This window comes from Vidua chalybeata, chromosome 16, assembly GCF_026979565.1.
Source record: "Vidua chalybeata isolate OUT-0048 chromosome 16, bVidCha1 merged haplotype, whole genome shotgun sequence".
Taxonomy (NCBI): Eukaryota; Metazoa; Chordata; class Aves; order Passeriformes; family Viduidae; genus Vidua; species Vidua chalybeata.
In genome coordinates this window covers 8,411,422-8,435,378 of record NC_071545.1, presented here as the reverse complement: position 1 = coordinate 8,435,378, position 23,957 = coordinate 8,411,422, and the positions used below count along the sequence as shown (strand labels likewise).

Here is a 23,957-nt window from a genome sequence, read left to right as displayed (position 1 = left end):
AGCAGTGCTCTGATACTTCAGCTGTGGGATCTGTGTCTGTCCTTATTTGTAAGAAATTGGTTCATTTTCTCATTGTATGTTAATTAACTAGTGATAATTGCGTTCTTTTCCAAAGGACATGAGACTTGAATATGGGGAGTATTCTAGTCTGTGCACCTAGGTGTAAGCAGTCCCTGTGCAAGCCTAGTTAACACTTCAGCTTTCCTCTTGTTACTACAAGGGTTTAGGAAGTGAATGGTTTCCAGTTATTCTGTGGTTATTTTATTAGTTACTTCTGTTATTCTCCATGAGTTTTTCCCTATTTTTAAATTCTATTTTGTAACTGTGTTTTATTTGGATTTATTGGTATCTCAGAATGTAATGGAATTGCCATTCTAATGTCTAAGTCAGCGATGACAAACTTCATTAGTGGTTAAAATATTAAAAGTCTGTCACCGAGAAGCTTTTGGTTAAGCTTCTATGAGCTCACTAATGAGAATAAGATCAGATATCAAGTGATATCAAGGCCAAAACTTCATAATGGACAGTGTTTTACCTAGCAGTAGTTCCTGCAGGTCTTGACACTACTTAGTGTAGTTTAACTGAGTTCTTTTCTTCTTTAGGGTTGAAATATGAGTTCAAAGTAGAGTAGTAGAAGTCAGTAGTCACTTATCATATAATAGAGTCCTGCTTTAGCTTCTAAATTATAGATATCTCTTTTCCTTTTTAGCCTCTATTGTGGGTACCAGACACATTTTCAAAATGCCCTTACGAGTTCTGAGGGGTGAAGCACGTGGATCTGTCCCTGCACTCTCAAAAGCATGATGTTACTCAAAACTTAAAACAAAAACTGGGTACCATCCACTGTGTCAGAGGAATGTCTTTCTGAAGAAAAGAGAATAAACCTTTTTAATAGCTTGTCAAGAAATCTTCCTGTTAATATGTTATGCGGTTGCAGCTAACGTGTGATTTTTCCATCAGATCACTAATGTGGCAGGGGTTTAGTGCATATTAGGAAAACTTTCTGGTTATGTTTACTGAGCAGCACTGGTTCCTCAATAATGCTTCATCTCCAAAATTGTATTCCATTTCACTAAAATGCAGGATTGCCTAAGTAGAAACTTTAATACTTCAGATTATCTTATGGGTTCCATTAAATTTTCCAGTGATACAATTGATTTATTAGTATTGGATATTTGGTCTTTAGTAGATGCTACTCATGAGCTGTGTGATGAGTCTTCCATGGTGATGTAATGTTGTCAGCAGAAACAAACCTTGATAGCAGGCTGCCAATATTTTCATGGCTACTGTAAATAAATATCAAATATAACATCTAGGATAATATTGCAGTGTTGCTTAATATAGCTTATGCTAGTCTGCAGTGGCCATGGAAAGCATAATGGCATTCTCTTGGCAAGGAGAACTGGCAGTGTTGTGTTTAATGTGGGTGTAAACATAGGACCTATCATGGAGGCAGTATTGGGCAATTACTGTGCTTATGCCTTTTATGTCTCTTATATTACAGGTACTTGTTAAACAACTGGATAATATCTTGACTGCCATTCATGATGTGCTCAATGAAAGGTAAACTGGAAAAATGCTCTAAAGGGGAAAAATAATGACAGCATTAGGTTTTAAATAGTGAGGGAAAAGTTTGAGAGAAATTAATTTGCTAGTGTTGCATGGGTGTCCCATTGCAGGAACACAACAAAATTAGGGGAGAGTAAAAGCTCTTAGACATATCAACAATACCATTGGGCTGTCTAGAGTATCTCCCTTGGAGAGAATGTGAAGGCACCAGTGTGACTTTGATGCTGTGGGTAGTGTGGAGTCTGTCTCAGCTGGTGGAGCTGTGCAGTGCTGTGGTGGTGTAGCTTCCAAAATGAAATAAGTTTTTTTACAAGCTGACTCATTTACATCCAATTAAGAGTGTATATAGAGGATGCTGAGATCTGTGTGGGCCTTTAGGTGCTTAGGTCAGTATTATTTCCCAGAGTCAGCTGCATATTAAGAACTATTTCTATTGGATAGTGTTTTGGAAGTAGAACAGCACATTTGCATACTTTTATTCAAGTTGTTTTACTCCATAGAAATAATAGTTCTTAGAATTTTATCTTAGCTTCGCCACTGCTGCCATTAAGTAGGAGAGAAGCAGCTTCATTTCTGCATATATTTTCTTGTGCTTTAGAAAATACTTAATTTTGTTCATGCTTCTGTTCTGCTGTCATGGCTGGAGATCCCAAGTTTTTTTTCTCTCCAAAAATACAGTAGCAAATTGCTTCAGGAATTGAGACAGGAAGGAGCTTGCTGTCTTGGCCTTCTTTGTGCTTCTCTGAGCTACGAGGCTGAGAAGATCTTTAAATGGATTTTTAGCAAATTCAGTTCATCCACAAAAGATGAAGTTAAACTTCTTTATTTGTGTGCAACCTACAAAGCACTAGAGACTGTAGGAGAAAAGAAAGCATTTTCATCTTTAATGCAGGTAAGACTATGAGTTAAAACATAATTATTAATGATTTTCTCAATGCAATGCTTGAATGAACTTTTCAAGCTGGAATGAACAGTAAGTAACACTATAGTGACATAATAAGTAAATATCATTACAGGGAGGGAACTTCCTGACTGAATGGGATTTTTCAATTCTGATTGCATTAGAAAAGAATGACAAGTCTTTGTAGGATACATATTTGGTGTAACTTTCTAGTATTTATGGCAGATCCAAGAAGAACCTTGTTGAGACCAAAAAGATAAACTTAAGTGATTTGATTTGACCCTTTGATTGTTTTAAGCCACCTGCTATTTACAATTTCTAACTGGAATTGTGGATAGATCTGAGAAGGAGTAGGATGTATGTAGACAAGATGAGATCTCCTTGTACAAGTTCTAGGGTTTCTTATTTTGGGTGTAGAACAGCTATGGCCAGGTGTATGCTCCAATTTAATAATTACTTTACAGAGCCAAAAAGCTTTGGCAGGAGAAGTAGGACTTAAAACAACACAGATGTTATGTGGCTAAAGAGCTAAAAAAAGGTGTTTCCTGGGTCTGCCGTGTATCAAGCAAATGTCCCCTTGAAGTGATTATTTTCATGCTGTGTATGTGATGCTTTTTACATTTTGTTCCTGCAGAAGGAGTAGTTTTGTTGATTGAATCAAAGTAGTTTGGCACAATGTGATCTCTCTCATGTTTTAATGTGAAATACCTGCTGGCTTTGCATTACTTTTCAGCTTGTAATGACCAGCCTGCAGTCCATCCTAGAAAATGTTGATACACCAGAGTTACTGTGCAAGTGTGTCAAGTGCATCCTTTTGGTGTCTCGATGCTACCCACACATTTTCAGCACCAATTTTAGGGTAAGCTTTCTTTGTGCTTTGTATTTTCTTTCTACAGTGGAAATGTTGGTGCATCAAATTGGGTAATGACTCTGTTTTCACATTTGCTTTCCAGGACACAGTGGACATACTGGTTGGGTGGCACATAGATCATACTCAGAAACCTTCTTTGACACAGCAGGTGTCTGGTAAGTTTAGCCAGAGGAGCTCATGGAGGATCTCTCAGCCTGCTCTGGCTTGCAGATGTTGGGGGTTTACTTACACCAGTTTGGTTCTTGTGACATGGAAGTTGGCATAAAACCAAATTGAGTTTCTGGCTACATAGCAAGACACTTTGTTCCCAACTTGTTAGTAAATTTGCATTTTCCATTTTATGCGAATTCTGGAAAAATGGGATGCTTTATTCAGGGTACATTTAAACACCAATTGTTTTGTGCAATTCTTTAACAATCTTTAATAAATTTATAGGTCTTAGTATATCCTCTGTGAAAGGATATGTTTTTTCCTATGTACTTTTAGAAAATCTTTGTCATAGTGTACTGACATTTAAAAAGTGGGGAGTGTTTTTCAAATAGCTTTATTAGTTTGATTGTGAGTTATTCACAGCAAGTTTATTATGCTTCTTGTGTTATAGGTCTAGATTCTGTCTTTGGTGTTTAACTGCTGTGGGGCAGAACTGAACCTTAAAATTATTTTTGCGAAAGGACAGAAGAGGGAGATACAATTTATATTTATTTTAAAAACATCTGGTGTTCGTATTTTCATGTAGATTACCTCTTAGCTCAGCAACTTTTCCCTCAGCAATATGCAACTAAAATTTAATGATTGTATGTCACCTGTATTAATTGGCTTGGTATTTTTGTACAGGATGGCTGCAGAGCTTGGAGCCCTTTTGGGTGGCTGATCTAACTTTTTCTACCACACTCCTGGGTCAGTTTTTGGAAGATATGGAAGCTTATGCTGAGGTAAACAAGACTTTATGGTATATACCAGAATTAACTGTTACAGTTTCCTTAATAAATCCACAGCTGTGATTTTTATGGCTGTATTACTTTTGTAGAAAATAGAATTACGTGGCGTTCCTGGGGAAAAGAGGACCAAATTACAGAATATACTTCAGTCATGTACAATGACCAACTGCACAAATACTCATGAGCTATTTAATTATCACAACCAGGCCTTCAGCTATTGTTGATTGGGAATATAGTGTTGTAATAAAACTATAAGCAATTGACCAAACACAATGCCTTTATTTTTCAAGAGCTGATGTGAAGATAGTTCATGGTCTTTCCTTGGTGCTTTCTTTAATTGTCCAATCTCAGAGCGTTTCAGAACTAGTAACTGTTGCGGGGAGAGAGGAAATCTTAATGCTTCAAAAGACTAATGATAAATCTGTCTTTTTAAAATAAAGCAGCAGATTCTATTGTGCAGGAAATAATGCAGCAGGGAGTGATGGAAAACTAGATTGCATTCATTTAATGTACTTCATTTTGACTTTGTAACCTTTGTTTAGTTAACAGGGCATAGTGTTTATCTGATGCTGTCATTAAAGGAAGAGCTTTGGGGTTGGGGGTAGCGCTGTATTTTAAGGTGTATGTGCTCATATGAATACACACTTATAGGTCTATTATACTACATTGTGTATGTTAATATGCAGGTCCTGTAGGTAAAATTGTGCTTAGAGCATAATTTGTTTCCCTCAAAGCAGAAGCAATAATTTGGTCGGTGTCCTCTGTACACCAGATCCTTTGCTGGGGCAGCTAGCTTGAGGATTCGCAGGGCAGAGCAGTAAATCACTGCCTATCAAGCTGGCTGCTGCTCTGGTCAATGTGTATATTCTTAGTCACGGAAGAGTTTTAAGATAACGTGTGCTAACATGGAGGAGGTGCTTCCAGCCAGTGTGTTTATCTCACAGTGGGGTGGAGCAAGGCTACAGCCCTACTAATGAGATCAGCACTTCTGGGAACCTTCCCGGGCACCGGTGCCAGCTGGCATGGAGTAGTCTGTTAGTGAACTCTAGGTCTCCAGATCAACATAGTTTGTATGTGTGATGGGAATGGCCAGTCAAACATCTCCATTCCAGTTTGGGAATGGGAATTTCTTGGAAGACTGGTAAAAGTGTGCAGACAATTGTTGTAACAGTGCAGCAATACAGATGATCATGTTCCAGAGACCAGGAACTTCATAAGCCTCAGGTTTAATTTACAAGATATAGACTGGGTACTTCATTTCAGTGGGTAAACTCATTGCTACTCTGCGACTTCTTGTTGTCATTGTGTGCCTGTATTCCTCCTTTGTATGTGTGTGTAGTTAAGAGATGTTGGATAAATACATTTGTAATTGGATTGTACAGTTTAATGGCTGGAAAAGAGATGAAGTCTTTTCAATCTCACATTTTGATATTTTACCTATGTGTAAGTTAATGGTGTGTGCTGATACATAAACCTTGTGTGCTGCAGGACCTCAGCCACGTGGCTTCTGGGGAATCGGTAGACGAGGACATTCCTCCTCCCTCGGTGTCGCTGCCCAAACTGGCTGCACTCCTGCGGGTGTTCAGCACCGTGGTGAGGAGCATTGGGGAGCGCTTCAGCCCCATCAGAGGACCACCAATTACAGAAGCTTATGTAACTGATGTAAGAACTCCATTTGCTTTGGCTTTCTTTGTTGCACACCTCTTTTGTCACCATATAGCAATGCCATTGACCGAATTGATTTAGGTTTTACAAACGTTACATGAATATGTATATTCTCAGCTTTGAGTAAATCTATTTTTTCCAAGAAATATACTGTGATAACTTTATTGAAGTATAGATTGTGATAGTGGCACATGGAAATCGTATCAGAAACAAACTTTTTTAGATATTTTAAATTCATGTGGCTGGGTTTCCTTGTTATCTTTGAAACCATGTTACTGTTTATTCAGATAACCATGCCACCATAGAAACTTGAATTCCAGTTACGAGTTTAATTTTATAAAATGTGATGATTTTTATTTCTTTTGAAATTATATCTATTAAATCTGATAGCAAACTTTTCTAGCTCTGTAGTATAGGATGGTGTAAACTCAGAATAAATATTATATAATATGCTAAGTAGGTGTTATAGTTCTGTGATGGGTGAGGAGATCAGATAAAAATACCTGCAAAGTCTTGTGGTTGCTGGATGACCTGCACTGCTGGAATTTATGCCCTTGCAGAATTTTGTGAGGGACACAACTTCTTAGGTAAATAAGGCTATAGATTTCCTAGTTGAGGACAAGACAGTTTTGTAACTTCTGCCTTAATCTGCAGGGGATTCTTGTGACAAAAGCTCAAGAAAACTCATGTATCTTTTGCAAGGGGAGTTCTGTTGACATTAGTTGGAACTGAACAGAACTGTGAATCATGAACTTAGGTTTTGTAGGTCTCTAACTGAATTGGAAACCAAGCAGTTGAAAGTTTGTTTTTTCTTACACTTCTGAAATGTAATGTCAGGATGACATTATTCAGAATAGAATTGACCAAGCTGCAGAGCAGGTGATGGGACAGACTATCAAATGGGTGTGAATACAATTAAATAGCATCTCTTTTTAATGGAGTTTAACTCAGTTGTGTTTTTAATTTTGCAGGTTCTGTACAGAGTAATGAGATGTGTGACTGCAGCAAACCAAGTGTTCTTTTCTGAAGCTGTGCTTACAGCTGCCAATGAGTGTGTTGGAGTTTTACTTGGCAGCCTGGATCCCAGTATGACCATACACTGTGACATGGTCATCACCTATGGATTAGATCAAATGGAAAATTGTCAGACTTGTGGCACTGACTACGTCATTTCAGTCCTGAATCTGCTGACACTGGTTTGTGCATGTTTTTATTGTTACGGGGGATTAGAAAAACAGTATTTTGATTAATAATTAATAAAAATTCAGGTAAAGTTACTTATTTTGGTTTTTATCCCCAGATTGTTGAACAAATAAATACAAAGCTACCATCATCATTTGTAGAGAAATTATTTATACCAGAGTCTAAACTACTTGTTCTTCGTTACCATAAGGAAAAAGAGGTAAGAGTAAGTAACTTCTACAGGTATATTCCAACAGCCTTCATGCACTTCCTAGAATATATTAAGCTGTAAAACTTAAGTTGTAAAGCTCATCTTAAATACATTTTTTAGTCTAACTGAATATCTGAAACTTCTGAAAAGGCAGATAAAGCTACTTCTTTGTTTTAGCATTTAGATTTGATAAGAAATTGGTACGTTTGCCATCATTCTAGGTAGAGAAGTTCTTAGTTCATCTGGGTTTGATACTCAGCGTGGTAGTGGATGGTCTAGAAAATAATTAGTAGATTCTGTAAGTAAGAGGTACAGAAAACTCTAAAGATAGGTATCTGAATCAGACTAAGCTATTCATAGATAAAGAAGAGTGATTTTATATTCTTTGTTGCTGATTAGTGTATTTTAAGATTTGTTTTAATCAGTTGTTGCTGTAATTATGTTCTCAAGGTTGTTGCAGCAGCCCTTGCTGTATACCAAGCTGTATTGAGCCTGAAGAACATTCCTGTTCTGGAGACTGCTTACAGGTTGATCCTAGGAGAAATGACCTGTGCTTTAAATAGTCTTCTCCATAGTTTACACCTTCCCGAGGCCTGTTCTGAGATCCAGCATGACTCTTTCAAGAAGCTTATATCCAATGTGGATAATGCCAAATTTGTTGTTATATTTGACCTCAGTGCTCTAAGTACTATTGGAAATGCTAAAAACTCATTAATTGGGGTGAGTAAAAACTCAACAGACAGTTCATACAATAAGTGTAAAAAATACTTGGTTTTTTGTTTATTGTATTACACCAGTGGGGCACATATGTATAACTCAAATCATCATATTTGTCTCCAAACTTCCTAACTTAGGGGAAACAATGAGTGGATTGTATCTCTAGTTGTTGCACAATGAAAAGCAGTTTCTAGGAAAGAGCATCTTATCAGGGTTATTAAGGGTTTAATGTTAAGATCATCACAGTAATTGCTTTTGAAACTCAAGATAGATAAAAACAACTGTAGTATGTCCTTTGGTAGTATATCAGCTATATGAAAACACTTTCCAGATCTTTCCATATAAAAACATGAACTACTTTTAACAGACTTCTGAAAAATGGGAAAGAAAAGTTACAGTCAGAAAACAATAGAGCTAAATTGTTTCCTGTGGGGAAAAAGGGAAAGACATTAATTAATGGTATGAAAATTACAGTTAAAAGTAGATCCTACTTTTGATGTTTCTGTGCTTGTGTTGCAATTGTTTTATAGATGTGGGCCCTTTCGCCAACTGTGTTTGCACTGCTGAGTAAAAACCTGATGATTGTTCATGGTGACATAGCAGTTCACTTCCCTGCTGTCCAGTATGCAGTGCTCTACACATTGTACTCACACTGCTCCAGGTATGAGGTTGAATAATTCAGCAGTATGTTAAGAGCACTAGGATGAACTGATGTGACTAGAATATATTGTTGGAGAGATGAAATGAAATATGCTGTTACAAGCAAGCTTTTGCCCAAACTTCCTTAATTAATTTTTACTTTCATTAATTGCTGGGAAGCTGTATCTCAGGCAGAAAAGGATATCCTGGCTTAAACTTGGCCTTTTATTCAAAGGCAGATTAGAAATCTTGTGTTTGAATAGAGATAACTGAGGGAGAACTGTACTCAAAGTAAATTGGGAAAGATTATTTACTATTTTGCTTACTGAGAGATCTGGAAGAGGTAATGAGATGTAAACAACAGATGTAAATACATTTTAGACCTTATTAATACAAACTGTTGTTAAAGTAAGAGAATATAGAATTCTAACTGTTACTCTTTACATTCTTAGCTGTTGTGATTTTTCATTAAGCATTGGATACCAGGCAGTTGAGAACAGATTACTGGCTTGCATGGACTGATGGCAAATTGTAGCTTTGTTCTTTTAGGCTAGGGATCAAAATATTTGGATTTTGACAGTGTGGTTTGTGTGTGTATGTGTTCATTTAACTTTTGCTGCTGATTGTTGTTTTCTCTCCTCCTGTAAACTTTAGGGAAGTATGTCTAATCTTGGGGTAGTTTTACAGTTTTCCTTGTCCTTTCAGGCACGACCATTTCATATCCAGTAGCCTCAGTTCTTCCTCTCCCTCTCTGTTTGATGGAGCAGTTATAAGTACTGTAACTACAGCAACAAAAAAACATTTCTCAATCATACTGAACCTTTTGGGGCTACTTCTTAAGAAGGATAACCTTACTCAAGATACCAGGTAAGGAAAATTTCTTAGAAATTGGGAAATTTGTTTTTGTCCAGTAGAATACATTAATTCAAAAACAAGGGTAATTTGAATTTGTAAAACTTGGGGTAAATTTAACCAATCGAATATTTGGGGTTTTTAAAACATTATTAGTGAAATTTTGGAAAAAAGTAGCTGCTTATTTTTTATATATGAAAACTAGAGAAGTTTAAACCATCCCAAGATCCATCCAGTAGAAGCAGAGCTATCAAACTTTACTGAAAGAAAGGGTTTGCTCACTGAAAGTACCCTTCTGCAATAGTTGCCATCCTGTATTACCAAAATGCTGTGAAAACTGGGGACATCTTTAAAGTTAAGAAATACCTTGTTTAGAAAGTGTGAGCTGTGGTGATGAACAATGTGAAGTAGTTGAAGTTCTATCAGAAAGTACCTTTCTGTAACTGTGACTAAACTCTTGGCTTTTGAAGGAAACTACTTACAACATGGGCTTTGGAAGTGGCTCTTCTGATGAAGAAATCAGAAACATACACACCGTTATTTTCTCTCCCATCTTTTCATAAGTTTTGCAAAGGACTTTTAGCAAACAGTAAGATATTGCATATTTTTACTTAACTGTCTTTTACATTTCACAATTAAGTACATAAATAGCCATGTCCCACTGATGGTAGCAACTGTACTTGTTTCATTTACTTTAAGGATGCTTCAGGTTGTACTGTGCAAGAACTTGCACTGTTTTTATGATTTTTTTTAAGTGGATCCCTGCCTGTTACTTAAACAATTAATTTCTTAAAACAAATTGCAATCTTAAGAGATTTGACACATCACTAACATTTTTGGTAGATCAATTTCCCAGTCACAAATCATTTATCAAAAGCACTGGAACAGTTCTGTGATGTATTCAGTTCCAAAATCTGTAAATAATATGGGAACAAATGCAGAGTAATACAGAAATTACCTATTTACAGTAAGAATAACTTTGTTTTTCTCTTTTCAACTCCTTAATTCAGCACTTCTGGAAGATGTGAACATTTGTCTTCAAGCATGTAGTAGCCTTCATGCCCTGTCTTCCTCTCTTCCAGATGACCTTTTACAGAGGTACTTGCACAGTGTTCTCTGTGTTATTTGAATTATGCTGATAATGGGGATATTAACACCTCTTTCCTTTTTGGTGTTGCAGGTGTGTTGATGTGTGTCGTGTTCAACTTGTCCATAGTGGTGCCCGTGTGAGACAAGCTTTTGGAAAACTTCTGAAGTCAATTCGTTTAGATGTTGTGTTGAGGTGAGTTGCTCAGAGCAACTTCAGTGTAAATAATGGTTTTGTTTTTTCAGAGACACTTAACCTGAAAAATAATGCCAGTGGACTGTCACCATGCTGTCTTAGTTCTTACAATGGTAGTTCTGGGTTGATGGTTGGGCTTGATGATCTTAAAGGTCTCATCCAGCCCTCTATGATTCTAAGTGTCTTGCTATCTCTCCTATGCTTTTTTCAGTCTAGGAACAATATGTAGTACACAAAGTAAATAATACATGTGGTAAGCTGTGTATCACTTCTTGAAGCAAACACTGAGTATCTGTAAGGTCCCTGTTATCCAGAGCTTCAGCAATATTATGTCCTATAATTTGCCTTGAAGATCTGAACTCTGAAAGCACTTGGTATTAATATCAAAGCATGTAATTACTTCTAGTCATTCCATAGAGATACAGTGTGTGTGTAACTCTTAGACAACTTGTTTTGGTTTATTCAAGTGTATTACAACCTGGGTTCTTTTCCCTCTCTTCCTGCAGTAACCGTACCCACACAGAAATACAAGAAATTTCTTTGGCTATAAGAAGTCACATGAGCAAAGCTCCAAGTAACACATTCCACCCACAGGATTTCTCTGATGTCATTAGTTTTATTTTGTATGGAAACCTCCACCGAACTGGGTAAGAACTCTCTGTAGAACTGAAATCTATCAATGCTGGATTTATAGTAAACAAGTCCAAGTTACATTTAGTTTAAAATCTTTAATTATCATTACAAACTACGTTGCTTTGCTTGCAAACTTTTTTTTATACTTATAAGTATTTATAAACTTCTTACATACACACCTTTTGGCATATTTTCCTATATACATTGCTGCTTGGAAGTTAATTTTGTGAGATATTTGTTTGTGAGCAATAGGGAGATGAAGCGTGTACAGTATAAACTTGTTAATGCACTGATGTTTTCTTTCAGGAAGGATAATTGGTTAGAAAGGTTATTCTATAGCTGTCAAAGACTAGATAAGAGAGATCAGCCAACCATCCCTCGGAACCTGTTGAAGACTGATGCTGTGCTGTGGCAATGGGCTGTCTGGGAAGCAGCTCAGTTCACTGTTCTCTCAAAGCTACGAACTCCTCTGGGGAGAGCCCAAGATACATTTCAAACAATTGAAGGTAAAGTAAAAAATACACTTTATTTTGAGGAGATTTTTTGGTAAGGTTGTGAAGCAAGGTGTTCATGTCTAAGGCAAGAGGCACAATGGCTTTATTTTTCAGTGCTTATTGATTTTAAAGATGCTGCATAATTACTGTTAAGTTGTGGTAGATTTTGAGAGATAGCATTGCTATACCATTGCACATTTAAATACAATACCATCTGGTAATACTTTTTCCCCTGTTTTGGTAAAATGTGTAGGTATTATTAGGAGCCTTGCAGCCCACACGTTAAACCCCGATCAAGATGTCAGCCAGTGGACTACTGCAGACAATGATGAAGGACACAGCAGCAACCAGCTCAGGCTTGTTCTCCTTCTGCAGTATTTGGAGAACTTGGAAAAATTGATGTACAATGCATATGAAGGATGTGCCAATGCCCTTACCTCTCCACCCAAGGTTTGTCTTGCAATGCTGATGTTGCTTGGAACAGTCTGGTGAATGAACAGTGTCTTCAGGATTGTTCAGTTCGTAGCCATGGAATTCCAGAAAAACTCCTCAAAGTTTGAGGCTCTTAAAAAACACTGGCTTTAACTTGGGCATATTCCTACAGAACATGTTAAACCAGGCTTTGTTTCTGGAGTACCAGCTTGCATAGTGGTACAAATCCAGCATGCCTGCAGCACCTCTGATTTGTAGCAGTCACTTATTCGTAGATTGTCAACAGCCCTATGATAAAGTAACACAGTTATTTAAAGCTTTAATTGCTTTTTGGGGAGCATAGTAATTATTTACAAGCAACATACTCTGTTTTGCACTTAGAACTACACAAGATTCTTCACTGTTGAAATAAGCTCTTTAGTTACCAGACTTTGATGTGACCGTAATACATAATTTATAGTCAGTTCATATTAAGACTTTGGGCCTGCCAGTGTGCCTGGCCAGTTGCATGCTACATGTGATTCCAGACCATTTACATTAATAAAATTAGAGATTAATTGAAAACTGGAAAAAATAAACCTTCCTGCCTTTGGTATCAATCTTAAGTACTTAACTGTTTTGGTTTGTGCAGAAGAATGTTGTTGTGAAAATTCTTTCCTGTCTCTGAAGGTTATCAGGACGTTCTTTTACACCAATCGCCAGACATGCCAGGATTGGCTGACACGGATTAGACTTTCCATCATGAGAGTTGGATTGCTGGCTGGCCAGCCTGCTGTGACAGTCAGACATGGATTTGATTTACTCACAGAAATGAAAACTAATAACAGTATCTCTCAGGTACTCTCTTTTCAAACTCTGTAGACTATTGCAGAAATATTCACCATGATATTCTAAAAGAACTAAGCTAAGGCAACCAGTAGTTACTAAACCAAGTGGCATGTAAAAGAATGAGTTATTTAAAGCCACATTTTTAATTTTTATGTTTTTACTGTGGTTGTGATGCTGTGGATTGGAGGTTAGGATGTACTGAACGCATGTGGTCAAATACTACACAGGAATGAATGCTACAGTTAATTGACGTTTTCAGTTGAGCAATTTCTAATTTAGTGGAAACCTTGTGAAACTGGTGCTGCAGTAGTGTGAGGCCATCCCAAGCTTGTGGTAGTGTGATGTCCTTGCTTACCTGTGGGTGTGAGAAGTAGGGTTGTGTCATTGGGGTATCCTTCCTCTAACTAGCAGCTAAGTTCAGGGGTGGGACAGGTGGATAAAGTAGTTACAGCCTTCTTGAAAGGGTTGAATAATTTCTTCAGTACATGACTTGATTTGCTTAAATGTTTTACCGAAGGTGGTTTGATAGCTGTTTGATACTTTGTGCTCCCTTATGAATTCTCATATAGGTACAAAAACCACCACATAGTGAGTGCTAACCATTGATGTTCAGGCTGTGGGTTCACAGCACAAACTCTTCTTCCCTTGGCTCCCCTGCTCTTCCAAAAGCAGTGCAGTGCATGGATATCAGGAGCACTTGTAGATGTGTATAATGAAATACTGATTCACCATTTCTGAGTACTCACTCACAGACACGTGGCTCTTGCATTAGATGAGTTCTGTTAAATAATGCTTTTGGTTTGGATTTAGGGAAATGAATTGGAAGTGACAATTATGATGCTGGTAGAAGCATTATGTGAGCTCCACTGTCCTGAAGCTATTCAGGGTATTGCTGTCTGGTCTTCTGCTGTAGTTGGGAAGAGCCTCTCCTGGATCAATTCTGTAGCTCAGCAAGCAGAAGGGCGGTAAGTTTTTACAAATAATTGGATGCTACAAACTTGGTCGTTTTTTTCCTTCTAGGGAAAGTTCTGCTTCTGAGTCTTTTAAACAGTGGCAAGGCTGCTGATGAATCTCCATATCAATTATACTCAGTGAATCTTTTCAGAGATGTAATATGTATTTAATCAGTATTTAGCTCTACTCATTCAGATTAAAATTGTGACAGTCAAATATAAAACTCATTTATTTCCTTCTATCTCTACTTGATTTGAAGTTGACATTAAAACTTTTATGGACAAGCTTTTATCAAATGCTACAACCTGGAAATTCAGCCAGTAAACTCGTGTCCTATCTTAATCCCTTTATTTTGCTGAAGGTGATATGAGCTTTTTGGGTATTGGAGTAAAATAATGCTCAAAATCTAGTCTATTTACAAAAAAAAAATAAAAACCCACCCCAACCTGGTTCTTTAAGATGCTAACTGAAATATTGAACTGTTTTAGGTTTGAAAAAGCAACTGCAGAATACCAGGAGCACCTCTGCTCCATGACTGGGGTGGATTGCTGTATAACAGGCTTTGACAAGACTGTTCTGAAGTTGGCCAATTCAAACAGTGTGAACAACGCCAGCCCAAAGCATTCCTTGAATGGTCAGTGTTTGTTTTCTTTTTAAGAGAAATACAGCTGCATGTGTAAATGCGTGTGCATAAATGAGAACATTCAGTGATAGAGCCATGGTAATGTCTGACTCTGAAATCTGAAAACCTGTTTCTGTCTGCAGTTAAACTGAACCACTTTAATGCCCTTGAAACCAATATTATGTGTAGATAGGAGGGTTTGCAGCACTGAGGTCTAGCTGAATGAAACTAAAGGTAATAGATAAAATATTTTGTAACTTACTAATTTAAATCTAGTTTATTTTAGATTATCATAACTTAAACCTTAGTGTTTATGACATAATTGTATCATAAATGCAGTAGTTGCTCAGAGATTTTTAACTTCTAAGACTTCATTGCCGTATTCTGTTTCATCTTTGAAAATGAACCTCCTTTGTTCTTAATTTAGTTGTTCTGTTTTTCTGTTTTGATGCTCCTTTACAGATACGAACTAAATTTTTTCAAAACCTCATTTTAAAAGGTTCTTTTCCCTTAGGAAAAGTGTAAGTGGAAGAATACTGTAAAAGTTGTGTAACTGTTTGATTTTTTTTTAAATTAAGAGTTTTTCTTGACAAAAGACATAGAAATAATGTTTGAGTAATAGAACTACTGTTTGAAAATACATATTTAAGTGCATGTTTATATAAATTTTTTTCATTTCACAGGAGAAACTAGAAAAACTGTTCTGACTAAGCCAAGTGACTCTTCACCTGAAGTGATAAACTACCTGGGTAACAAAGCATGTGAATGTTACATTTCCATTGCTGACTGGTCTGCTGTTCAGGAGTGGCAAAACATGGTCCATGAACTGAAGAAAAGCAATAGTAATACCTCAATCAATCTGAAAGCAGATTTTAACTACATAAAGTAAGGGTATAATTCATTTATTCAACAGTACCTTAGAGTTCATTGTTTTACAACTGAAATATTAAAGTTTTAATGGACTTTAAAATTTGGATGTCAGTTTCTAAGTAGAGGCATACAAAGACGAAAGGTGTGTTCTTGGGAGGGTGAAAACATGGCCATGGGATTTACAGATGGGTGAAGAGGTAACATTCTGAATAGCTTCTGTAGCTTTCTAGCTGCTGAGGCTTCTTAGTATTCAAGAAGAAAATCTTTCATTGAAGAAAAAAATATACCAAATTTACTCTGCTTTACTAAGCAGAAGATGAATCCTTTTGCACAACTTAAATAAAATGTGTCTCAGTGGTTCTTAAAAATATGTTAATATAATAATTTAATGGAAAAAGTATAGGAAAGAGGTGGTCTTGGCCACTGAGTTTTTTAGTTTTGTTTCTTCTTTAAATGAAATTTAGAATTGTAGCATGTGCATTAATTTCCTGACCTTTGATATTTTTCTAGTTCATGAAAAAATGCATGTAACGTTGACTAGACCTTCAAAGTTTAAGGATAGTTTCTTTTTATTTGACAACTTGATTTCTTTCCATTCCTGCATGATTGTGGTAAAAATAGTAAAAATCCTTTTGACTGAAATTTCAACTTGAAAATAAAAGCACAGAAGGAAGCAGTGAAATAAAATCTGCAGGTCTGAAAAGGTGACTGCTTCTTTCAGAGAAAGGGGCTCTTCTTTCCATTTGGTACTGGATTCATTCATTTGGTGCAGATCTAGTGCCTTTTATTGAAGTATATGATAATTGAGATTTTTGCTTGGGATTAATCATAAGTGCTCTGTAGGATTTGGAGTCAGTCTTGAGTCTTCTTTTTGCTGTGTAATATACTTGGCAACTGGAGTGAAGTAAGAAATATGAAAATAAAACTATAAATGTCAAATTGCAGATCTTTGAGCAGCTTTGAGTCTGGACAACTTACTGAATGCACTGAACAACTAGAATTATTACCAGGAGAAAATATCAACCTGCTTGCAGGGGGATCCAAAGAAAAAATAGGTATAAATGCATTAATTAATATTTATTTCAAATGCAAAAGTAAATATTTTTTTGTGTATCTGTGTCTATAAATGACAGACTGAAACTTCTGAATGTAATTTGCTGTGTGCAGTGGACTGACCATAACCCTTATGAATCAAGCTTCAAAATGATTGGCAGTGGTCATCCTAAACATTGATGCAAGTGTGTTTTCTGGAGCTAATGTGGCTGTTTATGCGTAATCTGTGATGAATTTCTATTATGAATACATACACATATAAAATATATATTTTTTTAAAGAGGGTTTTTTTTCCTAAATTACTGTGAAAAATGCATTATCAAATGGTGAAACATGATAAAATTTGGCAGTTCTAGTTGGTTTCAATTGTTTAATCTCCGTGTAGACATGAAGAAGCTCCTTCCTAATATGCTAAGTCCTGATCCAAGAGAACTTCAAAAAGCAGTTGAAGTGCAGCTTTTGAGAAGTTCAGTATGTCTGGCAACAGCTGTAAACCACATAGAACAAGAGCAAAAGTGGCAGTCAATATCTGAGTAAGTTGAAATGTGCTATGAATTAATGTAATGCACTATGAAAACCTGTACTAGTTTGTTAAACACCTGTGTGTAAAGCTTCATCATCCATGGCAGTGCTAGCTGTTGTGAGTTATAAGCTTACTGAGGAAAAATAAGATGATGTTTAACTTGGAGTCCATACAGTTTATAAAGTACTTCTGTGTGTCAGCTTAATAATAAAGTATTGTTATGTAACTTGTATGATATTGCAACAATTTCGCACTGTCCTTTTAAAGATGCTGATTTTTTTTTTTTCTTTAGTAATTTTGATGCCACTATTTGCTCTTAAAGTGTAGCTAAGAAAAATGACTGTCCTGATTCTTTAATTTCAGAAATCTTATAAAGTACTTAAAGCAAACCTCCCGCATTGCTATTGGGCCTTTGAGACTTTCCACGCTCACCGTGTCTCAGTCTTTACCAGTGTTGAGCACTCTTCAGTTGTACTGTTCGTCTGCTTTGGAAAACACTGTATGCAACAGGCTGGCATCAGAGGTAATTCTGTGTGTTCAAAACTTAAATTGGGATAATGTCTTTTGCTATGTCATATTGTGGAGTGTTGAATATAAAACATGCATTGTTTTGACTGTTAATCATACTGTAAAAAGACCTCATTTAGTTTTCTAATGTGCCCTGACCCAAGTTTTTATAAGTTTACATCTCAATTTGACTTCTCCCTATAGTTATAAATACACCTCTGTTTCAGTTACACTTACAGTATTTTTGAAGTGTTATTGATAATTGCCTTTTAGTGTTGATTTCTTCTCTGAATACATTGTAACACACACTTAATTTAGTTTCAAAGCAACTTAAAAATACTCTAATAAAAAACTCACTTCAGCAATTAAAAACTCAATGTCAGACTTCAACTGCTGTGAATGTTCTAGATGTAGTTTCTAATCACATTGCTCAGAAGACAATTTTGCTTGATTTTGAGCAGTTCTCAGTGTTGTCCTCTCAAAATCAAGCATAAAACGTATTTCTCTTAGTTAATGATAGTGTGGTTACTATTATAAAAAAGGTTTGCTCTAAAAATGGTCTTTGGTTTTAATTAAGGAAAGTGCATTGTAGTAAAGTCTCTCATGACAACTGTGCAACTTCTGTGCCTCTTGCAGGACTGTCTCATACCTCTCTTCAATGAAGCGTTGAGGTCATGCAAGCAGCACGATGTAAGGCCGTGGATGCATGCCCTGAGGTACACGGTGTACCAGAATCAACTGATGGAAAAGCTTAAAGGTCTGTAAGCTCTCATCAGGGTGTTATGAAAAGCAAATGCAGAATTTGAACTTAAGTTGTCTGCTGAAAACAGCAGATGTGTCTTCTTCTAGTATTTTAGATGGAGTACTTTTTAAAAGCCAAGTCTTTTCCTTACAGTGTCTTGCTTTACTACTCATTGTCTTGATTAGTCCTGTGATGTAGACAGTGTCAAAAATAAAAACGACATTCTGAAGTGTTGTATACTCCTCTCCTAATAACCCCTTACTTACTCATCACTTCAAACTTTAACTGCTTTCACTTTTGAACATTTCAACATTATGAGTAATGGGTCTTCCCAAACAGTCATTTAAATGTGCAGTTTGGTAAGAAAATGGGAGAAAAAAGTTCTGTCAGGGGACAAGTAGGTTTATTAGCTTAGAAGAATGGTTATAGTGGAACAAAATCTTTTGCCCAGCAGATAATCTATAGATAAAATTTTTGTTTGAGGTGGGGTATATAAATATTCTAGGCAGAAATTAAGTCATCTAAATTCTGAAGCAAAAACTGCTGCCCATGTACACAATATATTGGGCAGAAATTCTCTGTGTCAGACAGTGGTTTAATACTTCTGCTTACAATGTCTTGCTCCCTTCTTTAGAACCAACAGTCCCAATTAAAAGCCATCTAATGGAACTGGGCTTAACAGCAGCGAAGTTTGCACGGAAGCGAGGAAACATCGCCCTGGCTACACGACTGCTCGCCCAGTGCAGCGAGGTTCAGCTGGGGAAAACCACCACTGCACAGGACTTAGTCCAGCACTTTAAAAAATTGTCTGCACCGGGTCAGATAGATGAAAAATGGGGTCCTGAACTTGAAATTGAGAAAACAAAGTTGTTATACACAGCAGGTGAGTGTTATGTTCTAGTGACTTGAACTTTTTTTGCCTTAAAATCAGGCTAATTCCCCTCACCTTGAAGAAATCACAATAGGACAGCATCATTAGGGACTGATTTCATCTCATTAGCTGTTGTCTGTCTGAGAGTGTTCTCACAAGTTTTTTCATGCTTGTCATTCTTGAAAAGAGAATTTTCTGTGTAAAAATATATTGCTACAAGTTGTATCTGAGTGTGCTGAATTTCTGAATTGTTTTAAATAATAACAGTGTACTGAAGATCTGTTTTTCATGATATGCAGGCCAGTCAACACATGCCATGGAAATGCTGAGTTCTTGTGCCATATCTTTCTGCAAATCTGCCAAAGCTGAATATGCAGTTGCTAAATCTATTCTCACATTGGCTAAATGGATTCAAGCAGAATGGAAAGAGATCTCAGGACAGCTGAAACAAGTATATAGAGCTCAACAGCAGCAGAATCACACTGGCCTCTCTACCTTGTCTAAAAACATATATAATTTGATTAATCTGCCAGCTGTTAATACACTAGAAGATGAATATCCTAGGATTGAAAGTGAATCTACAGGTACATTTGTTCTCATTGTTATTTTTTAAAATTATAGTGAGGGATAATACCAGTTATATTGATAAAGACTAAGTGCTACATCACTCATGTATTTGTTTTCCTAATACATGTGTCAAGGGTGTGCATTTTGTGCAATAGACATATATTACACATGTGTAACTATACACAGTTAAAAAACCCAAACACCTTAATATTGATATTTCATATTTGTCACGTTTTTCTCATTAAAGTAATGATGGCCTAAGGAAGAAAATGAGATATGTTTATTTTGTATTGAAGGTATCTGTTATTGCTCTGTGTGTTTGCTTTCAGCTTGTGTATTGCTAAAGTTTGAGTTAGATCTTTCATGTTTAAGCATGGACAGGATTTATGTTATGAAGGCCCCCATAAATGTGAAAAGTACTTTAGGTTTTCTCATTATCTTTAATCTGTACTAAATCTGAACACTTCTGCAGTTGCTGCAGAGTGTGTTCTTATTCCTAGCTTCCAGCAGACTTTTCTTTAAAGAAATACAGAATTTATCCTAACATTTAAACATGGATTTCCTATATAACTTCGTTCCTCTCATGCAGAGTCAGAATTATTGTAGAGCTGTTGGTGGATGTTAAACAGTAGGTGCTTTCTGACTTGATGGTGAAGAAAATAAATATATACACAAATAGACACAACCACAGTGCCCTGGGTACTTCATAGAAGTCTTCTCTCTGAAGCACTGTGCTCCTTTGGAGGTCATTAGTTCCTTGCCTCAGTTCCACCTTTCTGTGAAAGAGAAGGGAATTGTAGTGTGTCAGCAGTGGTTGTTGGCAAATGGAAACTAGGCTTTATTTTGAAGCTGTGTCAGAACTAAAAAATAATTGCATTTTGGAAAATTTTGCACTGTTGGGTATTGATTTTACTAAAAAAATACTGTATACCCATAATTTTTTGGTGTTATTTTCTGTGCTAAGGAAGGCAGAAGTAGGTTTTACACTGTAACACATACTACTCTATTTCTCCCATCACAGTAAACATTGGAGTTGGAGAACCAGATTTCATCTTGGGCCAGCTGTATCACTTGTCTTCAGTACAGGCACCTGAAGTAGCCAAGTCTTGGGCAGCCCTGGCTAGCTGGGCTTATAGATGGGGCCGCAAAGTAGTTGATAATGCCAGGTAAATGCAGCCTAATGCTTGAATTGATACAGTACAATTGATTTTCTTAAGATAAACCTTCTCTGTGTGTTTATGATTACTGTTGTATGTGGTCTGAAGTTTCACATGAGCAGAGAAATTAATACTCTCTTGGTTAGTTGCCCTCTGTAAAACAAAGCTAACTTATTTCTGAGATAATGATGATTTCTTCCTTCAAAAAGTTTTACATGTAGACTTGCAGTAGCTCTACAAATACTCATGTAATGGGGATCAATAATTCATTAAATGTTACAGTCAGGGAGAAGGTGTTCGGCTGCTCCCCCGGGAGAAATCTGAGGTTCAGAACTTGCTTCCAGACAACATTGCAGAGGAGGATAAAGAAAAAATCTATGGCATTCTTGGGCAGGCAGTGTGTCGGCCAGCTGGGATTCAAGTAAGTGTAGATCTGTTTGCTTACAAAAACATTCAGCTTCAGCATGAACCTTATTTTCCTCTTGTAGTTCATGTTAACTCTTGTAAATGTCTCTAAGTTAAAATTCAGACACTACAAGAAACCATCTGTTAGCTGTGTGGTAACCTACCTGTTGGATGAGCTATGGTAATGTGATCAAGTAATGCAGTTGCATGAGCTGCTAGACAAAAACTGACTTAGGAACTAAGATTGCTTGTAGAAATTGTTGGAGGACTTAATCAAACCTGCTTTCCCTTTATTTGCATTTAGGATGAAGATATGACTCTACAAATCACTGAAAATGAGGACAATGAAGAAGATGATATGGTGGATGTGATATGGCGTCAGTTATTAACAAGTTGTCCCTGGCTTTCAGATCTTGATGAAAATGCAACAGAAGGATTAATTAAAGTCTGGAGGAAAGTTGTAGACAGGATCTTCAGTCTCTATAAACTGTCCTGCAGTGCATACTTTACTTTCCTCAAACTCAATGCTGGTCAGGTTGGTATTGATGTGGAAACCAAGTTACAAAGTTTTCTAAATGAGGATATGAACTGTATACTTAACTTAGAGGAGTATTTCTATGTTTCAAGGTTCCACTTGATGAAGAAGATCCCAGACTGCACTTAAGAAACACCTCTGAGCAAAGCACTGATGATGTAATTGTGATGGCAACCCTGAGACTGTTACGACTGCTTGTGAAACATGCTGGAGAGCTTAGACAGTATCTGGAGCATGGGCTAGAAACTACACCTACTGCTCCTTGGAGAGGTAAGCATATGTTATCTAGCTGTTAAAATTGATTTTGAGACATTTTCTCTAAATGCAGAAAGGTGTTCATTGCACTTTGATAAAATTTTTATTTAAATGTGAGGAAAAGAGACCCTGTCTTTTACTAAATTATGTCCTTGAAGATGTTAAAGTCTGCCATACGCTCTGATTGTAAAGTAGATAAGTAGCACAGATTTTGATCCCCTCCTTCCCCCATTTGAAGACATAGAAAGGAGAAAGGGGATGTGGTTTGTGAAGTATTACATCATATGACCACTCTAAAAAACAAAGAAGGTGGTTTTTTTCTAGCTATAGTTGAGAAAGATGTGTGACTAAAGCCACACATTTCAGAAGTAGTTATTTGTCACACTACGCTGCAGGTTCTGGTTGTTCAGGGACTTCCCCTCAAAGGAAGGGGAGTTAGTGTGGGAGGCAAAGAAGAGGCACCTATTGTAAAATTGCACTTTCTTTTGGACTTTTTTGTAAATTGGTAAATTTGTACTTCTGTAATTCTCCCTATGCAAAAAAGAGGCAAGGTTTTAAAAATAAAATTCTGTCTCATTTGAAGAGGAATGAAGTGAATCAGCACATTTCCTTTTCCCCTTTCTGCAGGAATTATTCCCCAGCTTTTCTCCCGCCTGAATCACCCAGAAGTGTACGTTCGGCAGAGCATTTGCAATTTACTCTGTCGAGTTGCTCAGGATTCTCCTCATCTCATCCTCTATCCTGCAATAGTGGGAACCATTTCACTTAGCAGTGAATCCCAGACTTCAGGTATGGAGAAAAGGAAAAAGTGTTCAAATAAACTTAAGCTACTACATTTTTATCTACTGGGTAGGATGATACTGAGGTGGTTTTTTTTTCCTTTCTCAGTTTTGATCTTAAGAATATTTTTATTATGGGAACTCACTGATATCCTTAATATGATTTACCAGATTTTGCAATGTTTTCTTATACTTTACCAGTACTTAATGGGGACCTGATGCTGAATAAACTGTGGAGTGATACATTTTATTGTAGCTAATATTTTATCATCTTGTTTTAATTTAGGAAACAAGCTGCCTTCTGCCATCCCTACTTTGCTAGGTAATATACAAGGAGAAGAACTGTTGGGTGGTGAATGTGATGGAGAGAGCACTCCAGCTTCCCAAGAAAGTAGTAAAGATGATACAAAAGCTGGATTAAATGAAGATCAAGCAATGATGCAAGATTGCTACAGCAAAATTGTGGAGAAACTCTCTGCTGCAAATCCAACAATGGTTTTGCAGGTAAGTAATCCAAATGTTTGTTGCTTGGGTACTTGAACCACAAATAAGTAATTTGTGTGTCTTGGGTGCTGGCCTACTGAAAGTTTGCTGTGTCTCTTTTTTCCAACTTGTTCATCTACTGAAACAGATGTGAATTTTAGTTCTTTTGAAAAGTGAATCTTGCTTTATCCAGGTTCAGATGCTTGTGGCTGAGCTGCGCAGAGTTACAGTTCTCTGGGATGAGCTTTGGTTGGGAGTTCTACTGCAGCAGCACATGTATGTCCTCAGACGGATTCAGCAGCTGGAAGATGAAGTCAAGAGGGTCCAAAACAACAACACTTTACGGAAGTATGTCTGCTTCAATAATACAAGGGATAATCATAACAAATGTTTGTCCTTGGGGAAGTAAACAGTCAAATG

General features: G+C 36.8%; 1 protein-coding gene across 2 annotated transcripts in view; it reads left to right on the top strand.

The window, feature by feature from the left end:
- SMG1 (SMG1 nonsense mediated mRNA decay associated PI3K related kinase) overlaps positions 1 to 23,957 on the top strand; it is a 58,777-nt gene that overhangs the window by 15,700 nt on the left and 19,120 nt on the right. For both annotated transcript variants that reach the window (XM_053957409.1, XM_053957410.1), the window contains 34 exons: positions 1,505 to 1,563; positions 2,248 to 2,461; positions 3,204 to 3,329; positions 3,424 to 3,496; positions 4,176 to 4,273; positions 5,768 to 5,941; positions 6,916 to 7,140; positions 7,245 to 7,346; positions 7,788 to 8,057; positions 8,585 to 8,715; positions 9,399 to 9,560; positions 10,016 to 10,134; positions 10,556 to 10,643; positions 10,726 to 10,827; positions 11,334 to 11,474; positions 11,767 to 11,966; positions 12,208 to 12,404; positions 13,056 to 13,223; positions 14,025 to 14,179; positions 14,657 to 14,802; positions 15,474 to 15,675; positions 16,606 to 16,715; positions 17,099 to 17,246; positions 17,600 to 17,759; positions 18,380 to 18,500; positions 19,120 to 19,368; positions 19,656 to 19,940; positions 20,945 to 21,089; positions 21,363 to 21,501; positions 21,790 to 22,020; positions 22,113 to 22,290; positions 22,903 to 23,064; positions 23,341 to 23,558; positions 23,731 to 23,885. In XM_053957409.1, the coding sequence (XP_053813384.1) occupies positions 1,505 to 1,563; positions 2,248 to 2,461; positions 3,204 to 3,329; positions 3,424 to 3,496; positions 4,176 to 4,273; positions 5,768 to 5,941; positions 6,916 to 7,140; positions 7,245 to 7,346; positions 7,788 to 8,057; positions 8,585 to 8,715; positions 9,399 to 9,560; positions 10,016 to 10,134; positions 10,556 to 10,643; positions 10,726 to 10,827; positions 11,334 to 11,474; positions 11,767 to 11,966; positions 12,208 to 12,404; positions 13,056 to 13,223; positions 14,025 to 14,179; positions 14,657 to 14,802; positions 15,474 to 15,675; positions 16,606 to 16,715; positions 17,099 to 17,246; positions 17,600 to 17,759; positions 18,380 to 18,500; positions 19,120 to 19,368; positions 19,656 to 19,940; positions 20,945 to 21,089; positions 21,363 to 21,501; positions 21,790 to 22,020; positions 22,113 to 22,290; positions 22,903 to 23,064; positions 23,341 to 23,558; positions 23,731 to 23,885 (5,453 nt within the window). The remainder of the gene's footprint in view (positions 1 to 1,504; positions 1,564 to 2,247; positions 2,462 to 3,203; positions 3,330 to 3,423; positions 3,497 to 4,175; positions 4,274 to 5,767; positions 5,942 to 6,915; positions 7,141 to 7,244; positions 7,347 to 7,787; positions 8,058 to 8,584; positions 8,716 to 9,398; positions 9,561 to 10,015; positions 10,135 to 10,555; positions 10,644 to 10,725; positions 10,828 to 11,333; positions 11,475 to 11,766; positions 11,967 to 12,207; positions 12,405 to 13,055; positions 13,224 to 14,024; positions 14,180 to 14,656; positions 14,803 to 15,473; positions 15,676 to 16,605; positions 16,716 to 17,098; positions 17,247 to 17,599; positions 17,760 to 18,379; positions 18,501 to 19,119; positions 19,369 to 19,655; positions 19,941 to 20,944; positions 21,090 to 21,362; positions 21,502 to 21,789; positions 22,021 to 22,112; positions 22,291 to 22,902; positions 23,065 to 23,340; positions 23,559 to 23,730; positions 23,886 to 23,957) is intronic.